Source organism: Megascapheus bottae, chromosome 17 (genome assembly GCF_031878675.1).
Source record: "Megascapheus bottae isolate mThoBot1 chromosome 17, mThoBot2.hap1, whole genome shotgun sequence".
Classification (NCBI taxonomy): Eukaryota; Metazoa; Chordata; class Mammalia; order Rodentia; family Geomyidae; genus Megascapheus; species Megascapheus bottae.
The window spans coordinates 15,374,466-15,393,399 of record NC_143525.1 but is presented as its reverse complement, the minus strand read 5'-3'; the positions used below and the strand labels follow the sequence as shown (position 1 = coordinate 15,393,399).

Here is an 18,934-nt window from a genome sequence, read left to right as displayed (position 1 = left end):
GCGTGCTCACCTAGCATGTACAAAGCTCTAGATTCCATTCCCCAGAACCACACACACAGAAAAGACTGGAAGTGGCGCTGTGGCTCAAACGGCAGAGTGTTAGCCTTGAGCAAAAAGTTTCCAAGGACAGTGCCTAGGTCCTGAGTTCAAGCCCCAGGACTGGCAAAAAATAAATTAATTATTAATTAAGAAAAAGAAAGTATTATTTAAATGACTAATTTTAACAGTATCTACCATCAAACTTCAATCATCTAAATGGATTTTTTTCTTGACTTTTGTCATATTGAAGAAAAATAAACTAAATTCTAGAAAGGGGGAAGGAAGGAAAGAAAAAGAAAGAAGGAAAGAACGAAAGAGGTGCTGTGTCTCTCAAAGTCATAGAGCACTAGCCTTGAACACAAAAACTCAGGGACATTGCCAAGGCTGAGAAGGAAGGGAGGAAAGAAGGGAGGGCCAGTCAGAAGTCAGATGAAGTAGCATGCCCCTGGCCAGCCTCCAGAAAACATGTGATTAGAGACTTTAGGCCTCCTGAACTATAAGACAATAAATTCCTGCTACCTTAAACTACTCAGAGCCAGCCCCAGTGGCTCAGGCTTGTAATCTCAGCTACCCAGGAGGCTGAGATCTGAGTATTGTAATTCAAAAAACTAGCTGTGACAGGGAAGTATTACAAGACTCTAAATCTCCAACTAACTATCAAAAAGCCAGAACTGGAAGTATAGCTCTAGTGGAAAAGCCAAGTACCAGGCGTTGACTTCAAGCCTGGTACCAGCACCAAAAACACAATACAACATGGAGCTGAGAATGTGGCTTAGTAGTATAGAGCTTGCCTAGTATGCATGAAGCCCTGGGTTCCATTCTTCTGTACCACATACATGGAAAAAGCTGGAAGTGGTGCTGTGGTTCAAATGATAAAGTGGTAGCCTTGAGCAAAAGAAGCTCAAGGACTAGCAAAAAAATATATAAAAAAAAAAAATCACAAGAAAACAAAACAAAAAAGAGCAAACGGAAGTAATTAAGAGGTTCAACTTAGAGGTAAAGGAAAACTCAAAATTCCTGCTCTAAAGCCTCAACCAGAGCTCACAATCAATGGCTCACATCTGTATTCCCACATACTCAAGAGGATAAGGTTATGAGGATCATGGTTTGAAGCCAGCCTAGGCACAAAAGTCTATGAGACACCCAATTACCCATCCCAAACCATCAGAGGTGTGGTTCAACTGTTACAGCAATTAGCCTTGAGTGTCAAAAGCTAAGGGATAATAGCTAGGCCCTGAGCTGTACCAGCACAGGCACAAATCATCCAGCTAAGAAAACAGAACTAGAGAGAATTACCTATAAGACTAGTCTAAACATGGTACTGATTTGTATTACAGCAGGAAAAATGAGACTAAGGACAAGTTAAGAAGTATTTAAGGCTGGGAGTTTGGTCCAGTGATAGAATGCTTGCCTAACATGCATGAAGACCAGGGTTCAGTTCCTCAGTACCACATACATAGAAAAGGCGGGAAGTGGTACTGTGGCTCAAGTGGAAGAGCTCTAGCCTTGAGAAAACCCAAGGTCAGTGCTCAGGCCCTGAGCTCAAACCCAGGACTGGCAAAAAAAAAAAAAAAGTGGGGCCGAGAGTTTGGCCTAGTGGTAAGAGTGCTTGCCTAGCAAGCATGAAGACCTGGGTTCGATTCCTCGGTATCACATGCATAGAAAACAGCTGGAAGTGGTGCTGAGGCTCAAGTGGTAGAGCTCTAGCCTTGAGAAAGTCCAAGGACAGGGCTCAGGCACTGAGCTTAAGACCAGGACTAGCAAAAAAAAAAAAAAAAAAAAGTATAATAAATGCCTAGCATAGAGGTACATGTTTGTAATTCCAGTACTCAGAAGGCTAAAATACAAAGATCACAAGTTTGTGGCTGGCCTGAGCTATGTAGTGAGAATGTCTCATATTTTTTTTTAAAGATAAAACAAACAATATAACACAAAATATTATTCACAGGACAGTTAGTGGTTACTGAGAACACTGGATGAAGGAGTAGATAATGGGGTTGAGCTATGAGTTTTGTGTGAAAAGTGTTACAACATGGGCATGTCCTGAAGGCGAAGGCATGGCAGCAAAACTATAAAAGATGAAAAGTGGGGCCGGGAGTTTGGCCTAGTTGTAGAGTGCTTGCCTAGCATGCACAAAGACCCGGGTTCAATTCCTTGGTACCACATACATAGAAAAAAGCTGGAAGTGGTGCTGAGGCTCAAGTGGTAGAGCTGTAGCCTCGAGAAAGTCCAAGGACAGTGCTTAGGCCCTGAGCCCAAGCCCTGGACTGGCAAAAAAAAAAAAAAGAAAAGAAAAGAAAAGTATAATTTAGTTCATTTGGAATATAAAAAAATAAGCCAGGTATCAATGGCTTAAGCCTGTAATCCTAGTTGAGATTAGAGAATTAAGGCAACCTGGGCAGGAAAGTCTCTGAGACATTTTTTTTTTTTTTGGTGGGTCATGGGGCTTGAACTAGTCTGGGTGCTGTCCCTGAGCTCTTCAATTTAAGGCTACTGCCCTATCCCTGGACCTGGGTGTTGTCACAGAGCTCTTCAGCTCAAGGCTACCGCCCTACCCTGGAGCCAAGCCCCACTTCTCGTTTTCTAGAGGTTAAAGAATCTCAGGTTTTTTTGTGCTGGAGCTGGCTTTGAACCTTTGATCCTTATATCTCAGCCTCTGAGTAGCTAGGGTTACAGGCATGAGCCACTGAGCTCAGCTAGAGCCCAGTTAGTCTGAGTTTGTTATCTCCAGTTAGCTAAGAAGTTGGAAGTGGAGCTGTGGCTAAGCGGTAGAACAATAACTTAGAGCACAAAAACCCAGGGACACACCCATGTGCTGAGTTCAAGCCCCAGAACAAGCACTATATAAAGCTTTGTAACCTTGGAGTGCTCCAGAGGCACGGACAAGAATATTTGGAGAGGCCGGGAGTTTGGCCTAGAGGTAGAGTGCTTGCCTAGCATGCATGAAGACCCGGGTTCAATTCCTCGGTACCACATACATAGCAAAAAGCTGGAAGTGGTGCTGAGGCTCAAGTGGTAGAGTGCTAGCATTGAGAAAGTCCAAGGACAGTGCTCAGGCCCTGAGCCCAAGCCCAGGACTGGCAAAAAAAAAAAAAAAAAAAAGAGTATTTGGAGATCAAGGCAGGCCTAGGGGTTGGGAGTGTGGCCTAGTGGAAGAGTGCTTGCTTAGCATGCACGAACCCCTGGGCTTGATTCCTTGGTACCTCATACACAAAAAAAGCTGGGATTGGCACTGTGGCCCAAGTGGTAGAATGCTACCCTTCGGAAAAACCCAAGAACAATGCCCAAGCCCTGAGGTCAAGCCCCAGAACTGGGAAAACAAAACAAAAAAGGCCAGACTTGGCTGGGAGTTTGGCCTAGTGGTTAAAGTGCTTGCCTAGCATGCATGAAGACCCGAGTTCGATTCCTCAGTACCACATACATAGAAAAAAGCCGGAAGTGGTGCTGAGGCTCAAGTGGTAGAGCTCTATCTAGCCTTGAGAAAGTCCAAGGACAGTGCTCAGGCCCTGAGCTCAAGCCCAGGACTGGCAAAAAAAAAAAAAAAAAAAAAAAAAGGCCAGACTAGGCTACATAGTGGAGGGAGGAAGAGATGGGAAGAACAAAGGAGGGAAGGAATAAAAGAAAGACAAAGACTGATTTGATTGGTACCTAATTAAAACTAATCTTTAAACTTATTCCCCAGGGCAAACTATAAATTCATGCCCCAAAACTTTTCTTATATTGATCTACCCAGAAAATGTATCTTTAATAAAAGTAAAAATGGGCCAGGAGTTTGGCCTAGTGGTAGAGCGCTTGCCTAGCATGCATGAAGACCCGGGTTCGATTCCTCGGTACCATATACATAGCAAAAAGCCAGAAGTGGTACTGAGGCTCAAGTGGTAGAGCGCTAGCCTTGAGAAAGTTCAAGAACAGTGCTCAGGCCCTGAGCTTAAGCCCAGGACTGGCTAAATAAATAAATAAATAAATAAAACTAAATAAATAAATAAAAGTAAAAATATGGGCCGGGAGTTTGGCCTAGTGGTAGAGTGCTTGCCTAGCATGCACAAAAACCCAGGTTCGATTCCTCGGCACCACATACATAAAAGAAAAAAAAAAAAAAAGCTAGAAGTGGTGCTGTGGCTCAAGTGGTAGAGCTCTAGCCTTGAGAAAAGTCCAAGGACAGTGCTCAGGCCCTGAGTTCAATCTCCACAGCTGTCAAAAAAAATGTAAAAATTACTACCCACTGATAATTTCGTATTTATCAGATGGACAGTGGCAGGCTGTAGTACACATCTGCTGTTTCCCTGAACCACAGGGCCACTAAGAATGATTATTTTAAGTTTCTGAGCTGCAGAGAAGCACAGACCAAACTCCACAAACTAAACTGCTCAGCATTTTCCCTGGCTCTGAAACTTTCACAGAGGTTGTCTGCCACAAGGGGGCACTAAGTCTGTTATCCTAAGCTAATTTTCATTTTTAAAAGACATTAATGGGGGGTGGAGGGGGATGTTGGTGGTTAGGGGAGCAGGAGTTTGGTCTAGTGGTAGAGTGCTTGCCTAGCATGCACAAAGGCCTGGTTCAATACCCGATAGAGCACTAGTCTTGAGCTAAAGAACTTAAAGACAGTGTCCAGGCCCAGAGTTCAAGCCCCATGACTAAAGGGGCAGAGTAGGGGTGTGGGGGTGTGGAGAATGGCTGGGAGATTCCATCTCAAAGATAACCAGCAAAAAGCTTGCTGGAGGCATGGCTCAAGTGCTTAAAAGAAAAAGCTGAACAAGTACAAAGCTGAATTCCAATCCCAGTACCATTTCCCTAAAAAAAATCCTGCTTAGAACTCTTAATCTTAGGGGCTGGGAGTTTGGCCTAGTGGTAGAATGTTTGCTTTGCATGCAGGAAGACCCAGGTTCATTCTTCAGTACTATATACATAGAAAGCTGGAAGTGGTGCTGTGGCTCAACTGGTAGAGTGGTAGCCTTGAAGAAAAAGCCCAAGGACAGTGATCAGGCCCTGAGATCAAGCCCCAGGACTGGCAAAACAAATGAACAAACAAACAACAAAAAAACAAACAAAAACAAAACAACTCTTAATCCTCCTGCCTCAGTTTCCTCAATGCTGGAATTACAGGCTTGCACTTCCATGCTTTGCTTCTGAGGATATTACTTATAGTTTTTCCCCCCTTGTGTCATCTGTTTCTTCTAAATTTACTTCTTCCTGTTGTTTGTTTTGGTTTCTCTCTTCCATTCTCAGATGTCTATTAATTTTAATTTTCTGCTCCTAATGAACATTGTCTAGCTAATTGGAAGCTCTGAGCACGTGGGGGGGGGTGGAATCTGAGCAGTTTTGAGCTTACACATAGGTGATTTTCACTGTCTTTTTTTTTTTTTTTCCTCCTGTCTGTCCTGTAGCTCAGTCTTTGAGAGCTGGATAGAAGGCTCAAAGAGTTCTTTTCCAGTGCTTAGCTTGGAGCTTGCAGGTGTGGCTGGTGGCATTCTCAGAGGGTGGCTGAGTGGTAGGTGTAAATTGTAAATAGTATGCCATTTAAGGTTCTATTTTCTGATAGGTAGGCCTTCTATTCACACTTGAGCCTGATGTCTCCTGGCCCAGAGCACTTCAGATATGCATCCTCTAGAGACTGGATGTTTAGTGGTTTGACCATGAGAGATGTTCTAGGGAACTGCCTGGAACAGCTTGCAGCCAGTTCTGTTGGAGACCCTCCTGCCTTTTGAAGCACTGGAAGTGTGTGAGGGACTGGGAGTTTGCATTGGTTGCCTCTGTCTTTCAAATTGGGCTTTCTTGGCTCTACACTTTGACAGTAATCTATTATCCATCTGCTTTCCTACTTTAATCTTCTTTTTATTGTCTCTCCCCTCTTTCCCTTACCCTTGCTAGCTTACACCTCTAGAAATTTAATTTTTTTAAAGGAAGCCAGAGGCTGGTGGCTCATGCCTGTAATTCTGTTTACTCAGAAGGCTGGGATCTTAGGATCAAGGTTCAAAGCCAGCCCTGGCAGGAAAGTCTGTAGGACTCTTATCTCCAGTTAACCATGTACACAGAAAAAGCCAGAAGTGGTGCTATGGCTCAAGTGGTAGAGCAGTAGGCTTTGAGAAAGCCCAAGGAGGGACCCTGAGTTCAAGTCCCCAGTCAGGGCCTAGTTACTGTCCCTGTATGCTTTTTTACTCAAGGCTAGTGCTCTACCACTTGAGCCACAGTGCTACTTCTGGCTTTTTCTGTGCATGTGGTACTGAGGAATTGAACCCAGGGCTTCATGCATGCTAGTTGAGCACTCTACCACTAGGCTATGCTCCTGGCCTGGATCTTTCTGCTTTTTCGAGAGCAGGGTCTTGCTCTAGTCCATGTTGGCCTTGAACCAGGATCCATCTTCTTCAATTAACCACCAAATATCCAGATGTAGAGCTATGTGGCTCAAGTAGAGAACTAGCTTTTTTTTTTTCCCTATGTATGTAGTACCAAAGAATCGCACCCTGGTCTTCGTGCATGCTAAGCAAGCACTCTACCACTAGGCCAAAGTCCCGGCCCTAGGATCCATCTTCTGAGTAGCTGCAATTATGGGCTAGAGCCATAGAAAAAAAGTTTGTTATATGTACACTGATATTTGAGAGCTTTTAAATTGTGAAATAAAAGCATTTTTTAAAAAACTAAATTAAGGGGCCAGGAGTTTGGCCTAGTGGTAGAGTGCTTGCCTCGCATGCATGAAGACCCGGGTTTGATTCCTCAGTACCACATAGATAGGAAAAAGCCGGAAGCGGTGCTGAGGCTCAAGTGGTAGAGTGCTAGCCTTGAGAAAGTCCAAGGACAATGCTCAAGCCATGAGCCCAAGCTCAGGACTGGCCAAAAAAAAAAAAAAAACCAAAACTAAATTAAGTGTTCTAAAGTATTGTTTTATGTACTGATTCATCAGGAAGCAGATATACGATACTTAAGAAAGCAAAGAAGTATATACTTTCGAAATCTCATAATTCACTTTCTAAAGCATACATGGTCATAATTAAGTCAATTACTTCTAAGTTGAATGTAAAATGCTTTGTGTTTTGCACTAAAACTATAAAGTTAGCCAGGTATAAGTGGTTCATGTCTATAATCCTAGCTAGTCAAGAGGCTAAATTCTGAGATTTGTGCTTATATACAGTTAACTAGCAAAAGGCTGAAGTGCGGGTGTGGCTCAATTGGTAGAATGGCAGCCTTAACTGAGTGAGAGTGTGGGGCCCTGAGTTCAGTGCTCTAGCACACAAGCAAAAGGCATATTTAAATATTCACTTTAAGAACTCGAATTAGAGTACCCAGATTTCCTATATTGGTGTGTAATAAAGTGTGTAGAGTACAGCACTTGTGACACATAAGGATAGCTTCCTTTTGGTGTCATTAGTGCTCTGTGTCAATAATTTAACTGAAAATATGTTCATTTTATTCTTCCTTAATCCTAGTGCTCAGGGCCTGAGCACTGTCCTTGGACTTTCTCAAGGCTAGAGCTCTACCACTTGAGCCTCAGCACCACTTCCAGCTTTCTATGTATGTGGTACTGAGGAATCAAACCCTAGTCTTCCTGCATGCTAGGCAAGCACTTTACCACTAGATCAAACTCCTGGACTGTTATTTATTATTGTTGTTGTTGTTATTTTGCCAGTCCTGAGGCTTGAACTCAGCCTGAGTACTGTCCTTGGGCTTTCTCAAGGTTCTAACCACTGAGCCACTTCCAGAACTGGAGTCTCACAGATTTTTGTGCCTGGCTTGGTTTTGAATCATGATCCTCAGAGCTCAGCCTCCTGAGTAGTTAGGATTACAGGTGTGAGCCACTGGCCCCCAGCTCTCAGTCATTCTTGCCTAAGTTGGCCTCAAACCACTCCTCTGGACTGGAGCCTGTTGAGTAACTAGGATTACAGGCCTGTACCACTAGTGCCAGAGACAGTTTTGTTTTTTAGGCTTTATTATTTTTACAAAAAAAAATTCTAGGGGCTGAGAATGTGGCTTAAGGGGAGGGTACTTGCCTGGCATGCATAAAACCTTAGGTTCCATTTCCCAGTACTATATAAACAGAAAAGCCAGAAGTGGAGCTGTGGCTCAAGTGATAGAGTGCTGGTCTTGAGAGAAAGGAAAGGAAAGGAAAGGAAAGGAAAGGAAAGGAAAGGAAAGGAAAGGAGAAAGAAAGAAAGAAAGAAAGAGAAAGAGAGAGAAGAAAGGAAGGAGAGAGAAAGACAGACAGAGGAAATAGCTATGTAGCTCAAGTGGTACAGTGGTAGCCTTGAGCTGAAGAAGAGCTCAGGGACAATGTCCAGGCCCAGAGTTCAAGTTCCATGATGGACAAAAGAGAGAGGGTAGGGCAAAGAAAAGAGAGAAAGAAAAGAAAATTTCTAGCTGGGTGCCAGTGACTCATGTCTGCAATTTTGGCTACTCAGTAGACTGAGATCTAAGGATCACAGTTCCAAGTCAGCCTGGCAGGAAAATCTATAAGATACTTACCTCCCATTAACCACCAAAAAGCTGGAAATAAGAAATAAGAGTTGTGACTCAAGTATCAGAGTGCTAGCCCTGAGTACAAAAGCTCAGGGAAAACACCCAGGCCCTGAGTTCACATCTCAAGATTGACATACAAAAACAGAAAGATTCTAGGATTATTTTCTAAGATTTGGGGGGTGGGGGGGAATAGAAAATTGTTAGCCAAAGTAGTAGGTGTCAGGGTTAGAAGACTAAGATAAGAATCTTTGAGAAAAACTGAGCAACCCAAAGAGGAACACTGAAGAGAAAAGATAAGAAATCAGAAGACCAAAACAGGAAGTGCAACATTCAATAAAATAATAGCAAAAGGGAAAGAAGAAGAGGAAGTTTTCAGGAGAGTTCTCAAACCAAAGGACACAACTTTGCTACCAAATGTACAGTAGATAAAATGAGTCCCTCTGTAGGTGTCAACACCTACAAAGTACCCAAGGCTTCTAGCCAAGTCCAAACCCAGCCTACACAATAACTCAACAATCAGAAGCTGAGGTGAAGATCCCACCTGTAATTCCAGCTCTTTAGGAGATGAAAGGATAAGGATGTACAATGCTGCTGTGGACAAATTTGGGCAAGACTCTGTCTCTACCTCAAAATTTTTAAGAGTAGCCTCATGCCCTGGATACAACTGAAGTGCTTGCTTGGCCTTGACATGGAAGCTTGGAAGAGTTTGTTGAAATCCTGGTATGGTGGAGGGCAGGTTTTGACCTGACATCTGCTGGGATTATTTCCCCCTGAGAGACTGCAACCAGTCTTTCCTGCAACCAAGATTTGTTCATGCTGTTCTACTAAAAAAAAAACCCTAACACCACAGTTAGAGCAAATATATGAGTGGGCTGTAGCGGGAGAGACCAAAGAGGCAAGGAGGAGCTCATAGCAATACACTGCCAGGACTGCCCAGGACCATTCTACTTCTGGCCCTGGTGGTTGAAAAACACTGGCATGAATCTTGCATCTCTCAAACTCTTTCTCCTTTATGACTTTAAAAGCTGCATTAATACACATATTCCTTCAAGTCTGAAGTTATGAAATTAAAGACGTTGATACCACATCAGCAGCACAGCTCTGCTGTGTTGATCATAAGGAAAATACATATAAGAATCATGACCAGGGGGCCGGGAGTTTGGCCTAGTGGTTAAAGTGCTTGCCTAGCATGCATGAAGACCAGGGTTCGATTCCTTGGTACCACATACACAGAAAAAAGTCGGAAGTGGTGCTGTGGCTCAAGTGGTAGAGCTCTAGCCTTGAGAAAGTCCAAGGACAGTGCTCAGGCCCTGAGCTCAAGCCCAGGACTGGCAAAAAAAAAAAAAAAAAAAAAAGAATGATGACCAGGGCTGGCCCTGGTGGTAGAGTGCTTGCCCACCTTGTTTAAAGGCCTGGATTCAATTTCTCAGCACCAAATAAACAGAAAAAGCTGGAAGTGGTGCTGTGGCTCAAATGGTAGAGTGCTACCCTTGAGCAAAAAGAAGCTAAGGGATAGTGCCAAGGCCCTGAGTTTAAGCCCCAGCACTAAAAGGATGATGACAGATTTACTTACATTATAAGTCTTCGGTTTAAGAACCAGTATTTCCTCCGACTTCTGTCATATCCAATAGGCTCATGTCGAATATATGGTTTATTCTTTTGGATTTCAGCAACACAGTCAGTCACACCAGGTACCTTGTGTGCTACACAGACTTCACACTGCCACTCATCCTCTGGCACCTCCTCAAGAGGGGGCTTCACACATTCCAAATGGTATACAGCTGAACATGTCTCACAGCAAAGCAGGTCCCCAAGTTTGTGACACACCCTACAGTGGTCGTCATACTGGATCACCCCTTCAGACATCAACTCCTCACGAGCAATGTTTGTCGTAAGAAACTGATCGACTAAAAACTGCAGAACTTTGATTTTGTTCTCCACAGGTCCGTAGGGGTAGTCCTCTGCCTCCTGGTAGGGCAGAACGTGGTGGTACTCCCTGTCGCTCTCGCAGTACACCCGCAGCACCTCCGGCCAGGTCATTCCGTCTATGAAATACAGGGTGGAGTTGACACTGTCTTTCAGATCAGCAGGTCCAAAGGTAGTATTGGAAGTGTCTTCCTCTCGAAGCACGGCTTTCAACAACACCACGTGCATCTCAGCCATGAGTGTGCACTGCTCTTGGCTTACCAAAGCTGCGCAGAAGTCCTCAAAGCGGAAAGGAGACAGTCTTAAAACAGTGCCAAAGTTCCGCAGTACCTCATAAATGGCAATAACATTCATTATATGCTCATTAGGCACCATTAAATCCTCAGAGGACTTGGGAAATTCAAGGGGTGGGATGTCCTTTTCCTCCAATATTGGAGAACGAGGCCGATGTACTCTTGGTTTTCGTCTACCTGTAAAGAGAGAAATGCATAATAGCCTTTGTGATGATATACAAATTAATATATCACACTGCTTCCACAAACATAGGGGTCTCTCAACTTCCCTAAAATTGTCAAGTGAAAATAATACCACAAAAGGGACTGGGGAATGCAGATCAGTGCTAGAGCTTTTATTCACCTGGCAAGCTTAAAGCCCTAGGTACAATCCCCAGAAGTAAGAAACTAAAGTATCAAGAAGCAATGCTTTTACTGTATGGAAAACACAAATTCAAAGTTCCACAGTGAAGCACAAGCTCAAGCCAGAGGCAGAAAGAAAAGGGAGGAGGAAGGAAGAAGGGGAGAGAAAAGATCTCCAATGCAAAGAGAAAATAGTGTCTTCTTTAGGAAATAGACAAAAGGCCATGTTTGTCATCAAGTCAGTTATCAGATGTATGTGACAACTTTAGGACAACTTACTTTGTAACATGTGTACACGTCTCCAAACAAGCACATGGAGTACTACAATCTGCCTGTTAAAATGAGTTATTGTCTGTAATATCATTATTGTTACAGTTTCTGATGATATCTACAGAATGGCAAATCTCCACTTTTCAGAAATGAAAAGTATTAATAAGGCTAACACTGTACTCCCTCTTGTATAATTAAGTTCTATTAACCCTGATGTGAATTTGCTGTACCCTGGAAAAATCTCACCTCTACTTTTTACTGCACTATCTGCAAATTAAAGTCATACTAGCCAGGCGTGAGTTGGCTCATGCCTGTAATCCTAGCAACTCAGGAGACTGAGATCTGAGGATCGAGGTTCAAAGCCAGCCTGGGCACTAAAGACCAAGAGACTCTTATCTCCAATTAATCACTAGAAAAGGGGAAGTGGGTCTGTGGCTCCAGAGGTAAGGCGATAGCCTTGAGCTGAAGAGCTCAGGGACAACTCCCAGGCCCACAGGTCAAGCCCCATGACCCACAGAATAAATAAATGAATAAAATAAAGTCATACAAGATACTAGAGGTTTATATATAATTACGGAGATAAAAGGTCAAAATTTTTACATTTACACAATGCAAACGCAACCATTTACCAGAAAGCAGATTTTTCAAATACAAATATACTCAAACTTTCTGTGGGAAAGCCTGGTAGGACTTCCTTGCACAAACATAACTCAAGAGACAGCAAAGGCATATGAGGAGGACTTCGCCAGAGACTCTCCTCAGAAGATAGCCAGGGAGAACATGGTAGCTCATGACTGATCACAGTGTTGCTCACATAGCAAAGCCCTGGGATCCTCAGACTATCAAAGCTGAAGTCTGTCTGTCTTTGGTTAGTTTTGGGGAAGGCCAGAGGCTTCTATGAGTTCCATATTCTTACCATAATATACTGAACAAAATGAGCACTTCTCACAGTATAAGTTGAAATATTCAGAGGGTACAATCAGGGGAGACTATAAGCATGAGTCATTTGGTGTTTGGATTTTTTTTTTTGCCAGTCCTGGGCTTTTAAGGCAAACTGGCAAAAGCCTACTGAATATACTTCTGCGTCCAGGGATTTATACTCACATATATGTCTAAAGTACAAAAACACTTCATTCAAGTCAGGCACCAGCTATATAATACAATCAACAGACTGTTGCTACTTGTATGAAGGGCAGGGGGAGGGATACATTTCTAAAGTTGTTTCTGGAAAAGAATAGAAGAGTCCAAAAAGAACGATCAATTTTTAACCATTTCATACTTAAAAATATATCTCAAGCCAGGCACTGGTGTCTTACGCCTGTAATCAAAGCTTCTCAGGAGGCTGAGATCTGAGTACTATAGTTTGAAGCCAGTCTAGGAAGAAAAGTCCATGAGACTCTTATGGCTAGTGTCTAGACCCAAAGTTCAGACAATGGTACTGGTACTGGCACTGAAACATGAACACACACACACACACCCCTCATGCATTTTTATTACTTCTGGGCCTGGGGGTTGTCCCTGGGCTCTTCAGCTCAAAGCTACTACCCTACCCCTGAGCCACAGCACCATTTCTGGTTTTCTACTCCTTAATTGGAAATAAGAGTCTCACAGACTTTAGTGCCTGGACTGACTTTGAACCATGATCCTCAGATCTCAGCCCCCTGAGTAGCTAGGACTACAGGTGTGAGCCACTGCATCCAGCTTTATTACATCTTTTTTTTAAAATTTTTTTATTTATTTTATTTTTTGCCAGTCCTGGGCTTGAGCTCAGGGCCTGAGCACTGTCCTTGGACTTTCTCAAGGCAAGAGCTCTACCACTTGAGCCTCAGCACCACTTCTGGCTTTTTTCTATGTATGTGGTACTGAGGAATCGAACCCGGGTCTTCATGCATGCTAGGCAAGCACTTTAAGCACTAGGCCAAACTCCCGGCCCCCCTTTATTACATCTTAAAAGGAAAAAAAAAGAAAAAAGCTGGAAGTGGTGCTATGGCTCTAGAGGTAGAGGTCTAGCCTTCAGAATGCCCAAGGGCAGAGTTCAGGCCCTGAGCTCAAGCCCCAGGACTGGCCAAAAAAAAGGGGGGGGCAAGTCTCTATGTATACACATAATACTGATATTCAAATAAAAATGACATTTCTACTTATCTTGCCTGACTACACATATACAGTCATTAAACCAAATTCAGAACTAACCATAGATTATGGTATGTAAAGAGAAAACTCATAAAAGGAAACCACCTGGGGCCAGGAGTTTGGCTGAGTGGTAGAGTGCTTGCCTAACATGCACAAAGACCAGGGTTCAATTGTTCGGTACTACATATACAGAAAATATCAGAAGTGGTGCTGTGCCTCAAGTGGTAGAGCTCTGGCCTTAAGAAAGCCCAAGGACAGGGCTGGGAGTTTGGCCTAGTGGTAGAGTACTTGCCTAGCATGCATGAAGACCCTTGGTCCACATACTTAGAAAAAGCCAGAAGTGGTGCTGAGGCTCAAGTGGTAGAGTTCTAGCCTTGAGAAAAATCCAAGGACAGTGCTCAGGCCCTGAGCTTAAGCACAGGACTGGCAAAAAAAAAAAAAAAGAAGAAGAAGAAGAAGAAGAAAGAAAGCCCAAGGACAGTGCTCAGGCCCCGAGCTCAAGCCTCAGAACTGGCAAAATAAATAAATAATAAATAAATAAAAAGAAACTGTTAAAGATCCTCAGCTGCCCAATCACTAGTATGAGCAAGTCATTTCAATAATTCACAGAAATGTATTTATATTTATCACACATTATATTAATAACCATTTCCAACACTGACTTAACTAGATTAATTTTCCTCTATTAAAAAATTAAAAGGCATAAGCCGAGCACAGTGGCTCATGTCTGTAATCCTAGCACTCAGGAGGCTGAGATCTGAGTTTCATGATTCAAAGCCAGCCTGGGCAGGCACTAAAGAATGTGATACACTTATCTTCAATTAACCACCAGAAAACCATAAAGGGCAGGGTGACAGCCTTAAGCTGAAAAGCCCAGGGATATCACCCAGGCCCAGGGGTAGGTGGCAGCCTTGAACTAAAGAGCTCAGGGACAGTGCTCAGGCCCTGAGCTCAAGCCCAGGACTGGCAAAAAAAAGAAAGAAAGAAAGGAAGAAAGAAAGAACGAAAGGCAGGCAGGCTGGGAAGATGGATTAGTGGTAGAGTGCTTGCCCAGCATTCATGAAGCCTTGGGTTCAATTCCTCAGTACCACATAAACAGATGCGGCAGACATGCCACTGTGGATCAAGTGGTAGAATGCTACCTTTGAGCAAAAGAAGCTCGGGACAGTATTCAGGCCCTGATCCCCCTCCCCCAAAATAAAAAAATTAGGGTGGGGAGTTTGGCCTAGTGATAGAGTGCTTTCCTAGCATACAAGAAGACCTGGGTTCGATTTCTTTTTTTTTTTTTGCCAGTCCTGGGCTTGAACTCTGGGCCTGAACACTGTCCTTGGGCTCTCTCCAGGCTAGAGTTCTACCACGGGAGCCACAGCACCACTTCCAGCTTTTTCTATGTATGCGATATCAAGAAATCGAACCCAGGGGCCGGGAGTTTGGCCTAGTGGTAGAGTGCTTGCCTAGCATGCACAAAGACCCGGGTTCGATTCCTCAGTACCAGGACTGGGGGGAACAAATTAAAAGAAGTGAGAGCATTCAGCTCAACTATTTAGAAGGCTTTACCTAGCATGCATAAAACCCTGGATTTAAACCCTGGCAGGAGGCGAGAAAAAAAATCATTACTCACTAAGGGAAAAAATTTTAAAGTAAACAAAACAAATATTTAGATGCAGAAAAATGGAAACACCAGAATACCACCTGTGGTGAGACTACAAACTAGAAGGAAAACCTTGGGAACAGTTCTAATAGCTAGTAATACAAGGCTGCATACAACCTGAAAGGATAGCCTCCAAGCCTGTGTGCCCAGCAGGAACTAGATTTCACATCTTAACCACAGCACACAAATCCCTCAAAGTCAAAGTTCTGCAAAGCACTGCTATCCCCTTCTCTCCTCTCCCTCCCCCCTTCTCTGCTCTTCCTCCCCTCTCTCCTTCTACAATGTTCTTCTACACTGTTTTACTTTTTAAAAAATGCTAGTTGCAGCCCACCATTTGAAAAATTATTTTAGAGAAATTCTCCTAATGCATGTTCAGAACACTCAACACTGTTTATGAAAACAAAGAACAAACACACTGGTTTAGTAACCAAAAGGTCCATCAACAAGGAAATGATTAGGAAATTATGGAACATTCACTTGGTGTAATTCTTTAGAGTAACTATGAGTAATTTAGGGCTGTGTATGTCAATATGAATGAATCTTAAAAAACAAACCAAGAGTGGGCTGGAGTTTGGCTTAGTGGTAGAGTGCGTGCCTAGCATGCATAAAGACCCGGGGGTTTGATTCCTTGATACCACATACATAGAAAAAAGCCAGAAGTGGTGCTGAGACTCAAGTGGTAGAGCTCTAGCCTTGAGAAACTCCAAGGACAGTGCTCAGGTCCTGAGCTCAAGGACTGGGAAAAAAAAAAGAAAGAAAAAGAAAAAAGAAAAGAAAAGTTGGAAGTGGTGCTGAGGCTCAAGTGGTAAAGCGTGAGGTTGGCAGCTCAAGCCTTAAATCTCACACACTGAGAGGTAGAAGCAGGAGGATCATGAGTCAGCCTGGGCTGCACCACAGAAGAGCATCTCCAGAAAGAACAAGAGAATGGAGGTTGTAGAGAAGAAATGCATATTGACCATCAGGGTCACTGGAGGGCTGATTGTGATTAAACTGTTTTAATTTAAGAACAGGGTCAGAGATTCTCAATCTCTAATAACTCTCAGACTGCATTAATTGTGCTGTTCTGGAATCACCTTCCTAAGTTAAGGCAAGTGAGTAAAAATTACACCTGTAATCCTAGGTACTCGAGAAACTGAGATCCAAGGATCACAATTCAAAGCCAGCCCAGGCAGGAAAGTCTATTAGACTCTTATCTTCAATTAACCACCCCAAAAAAGGGATGTGGTGCTGTGGCTCAAAGTGGTAGCACACTAGTCTTTAGTAAAAAGAGCTCAAGCTCTGATTTAAGTCCCACACTGATGATTAAAAAAAAATTATGGGCCAGATGAAGTTGCTCATATCTGTAATCTCAAATACTCAGGAGGCAGAAACTGGAAGGATCACGGTTGAGCCCATCCTAGGTTCTCAAGATCTTTTGGCTTGAACTCTGGGCCTGGAGGTTGTCCCTGAGCTCTTCAGCTCCAGGCTACTGGCCCTACACCCCTTGAGCTACAGTGCCACTTCCAGTTTTCTGGTGGTTAATTGGAGATAAGAGTCTCAAGGACTAGTTTAAGTGTCCAGGCATGCTTTGAACTGCGATTCTCAGATCTCAGCCTCCTGAGTATCTAGGATTACACTTGTGAGCCACCATGCCAAGCTAAGACCTCATTTTAACCAATAAAAATCTTGACTCAGGGGGGCCAGGAGTTTGGCCTAGTGGTAGAGCTCTAGCCTTGAGAGAGTCCAAGGACAGTGCTCAGGCCCTGAGCTCAAGCCCAGGACTGGCAAAAAAAAAAAAAGAAAAAGAAAAGGCAATTCATTACTTAAAAAAAAAAAAAAAAAAATCTTGACTCAGGGATTGTTGTCCTTAAGGTACTATGTTATCTCTCATCTCAATTGCTGTCTCTTGGTTATCTCATATTGTTACAGTATTTCACCTTGTTATCTGATATATTGTATATAGGCAAATTTGGTTATTTGAAATCAGATAGGGAAGGGGAGAAAATAAGATGAGGGGCAGGGGGAGGGGGAGGGAAATGGGGACCAAGACATGAGAAAGGGTACCAATGTTTGTGAAGTAATGCACCTTCTATCTGGCGAATATAATGTAACCCTTCTATTAATTACAATAAAAAATATATGGAAAAGAAAAAAAATCTTGACTCAAGAGAGTTTGGCCTAGTAGCAGAGCGCTTGCCTAGCATGCACGAAGACCCAGGTTTGATTCCTCAGTACCACATACATAAAAAAAATGCTGGAAGTGATGCTAAGGCTCAAGTGGCAGAGTTGTAGCCTTGAGAAAGTCCAAGGACAGTGCTCAGGCCCTGAACTCAAGCCCAGGACTGGCAAAAAAAAAAGTCTTGACTCAGTGATGAGTGGCGTAAGTGAAAGCCACGTTCAATCCTTAGAGGAAAAAAGGCAAAAACAGCAATTTGAAATAAACTTACCCACATTAACAAGGATTCGCAGGTTGATCTATAATAGTGCCTCAATCCAGCATAAAGTTACTGCTGGTAAGGCCATGTTCTCTAAGGACATCCCATCTGTCCCTATTCCTATCCTCTGTGCCAGCAGTGCTTATAAACAGCAGCAAGCTTTCACAGACTGGGCTTTCCTGACTGCTAGGGATTGTGCAAACACCTTTCAATGCATTGCCATTATTTTATCCTCAGATCAATCAATTACTACCTTTCAAAGATGTTTACAAGCCGGACACAGTGGCCCACCCCTGTAATCCTAGATACTCAGGAAGCTGAGATCTGAGGATCGCAGTTCAAAGCCAGCACTTCAAAGCCAGCCCAGGCACTAAACACTATGAGACTCTTATCTCCAATTAAGCACTAAAAAACGAAGTGGCACTGTGGCTCCAGGGGTAGTGCTCTGAGACATTGCCCAGGCCCAGAGTTCAAGCTCATTGACCAACCAAAAAAAAAAAGATGCTTACAGAGGCTAAATGTGTCACAATAAGAATACCTGGTTCTTCAACCTATGTTCTGAACTTCTACCCTAGGACAGCCTTCCTTTACTATAAAAGCCTCAAGTGACCTTTCAGTGATCACAAATTTAAAAAGTAGCACATGTCTTTTGTGGAAAATGGAGAAAGAGCAAATAAAGGAAAGCAGTGATGGAATTAGAAAGAATGAGACAGCACAAATTTTCCACGAGAGCTATCATTTCACGTGCATTCACCACAGAAAGTTCTATTGGACAACCTTAGTCCAGAGATATGTCTACAGAAAACTACACAATAATGACTTCAATTAACCAGAACTGTAGCTCAAATGGTAAAGTGTCAGTCTTGAGCAAAAACACTAAGGGCCAGTGCTCCAGGGCTGGCAAAACAAAACATTAAATGAAGCCAGGCAGCAGTGGCACATGCCTGTAATCCTATCTTATTAGGAGGCTAAGACCTGTGGATCTCAGTTTGAAGACAGCCTCTGTCCAATTAACTACCAAAAAAGCTGGAAGTACAGCTGTGTCTCAAGTGTTACCTTAAAGCAGAAAAATTCAAGGACAGTGCCCAAGACCTGAGCTCAGGACTCAGGACACACACACACATATACACACACACACACACACACATGTATACACACACACAATAAGGAACTGGAAAAGTAGTCAGTGGTAGAGCCATTATATAGCATGTACAAGGTCCTAGATTTGATCCTACCACCAAAGAAAAGAGAGCCTGTTTTCGGTGGCTTACACCTGTAATCTTAGCTGCTCAAGAGTCTGAGGTCTGATGATGGAAGTTCACAGCCATTCCAGGTGGGAAAGCTTTTGAGACGCTCGTCTCCAATTAACTGCTTCTTAAAAAGCTAGAAGTGGAGGGGCTGGGAGTGGTACAGTGCTTCCC

At 43.2% G+C, this 18,934-nt stretch overlaps 1 protein-coding gene across 9 annotated transcripts in view; it reads right to left on the bottom strand.

Moving 5' to 3' along the window:
- Positions 1–18,934, bottom strand: part of Bptf (bromodomain PHD finger transcription factor) — a 118,386-nt gene that overhangs the window by 82,637 nt on the left and 16,815 nt on the right. For all 9 annotated transcript variants that reach the window (XM_090349911.1, XM_090349902.1, XM_090349903.1 and 6 more), the window contains exon 2: positions 10,061–10,883. In XM_090349911.1, the coding sequence (XP_090206037.1) occupies positions 10,061–10,883 (823 nt within the window). The remainder of the gene's footprint in view (positions 1–10,060; positions 10,884–18,934) is intronic.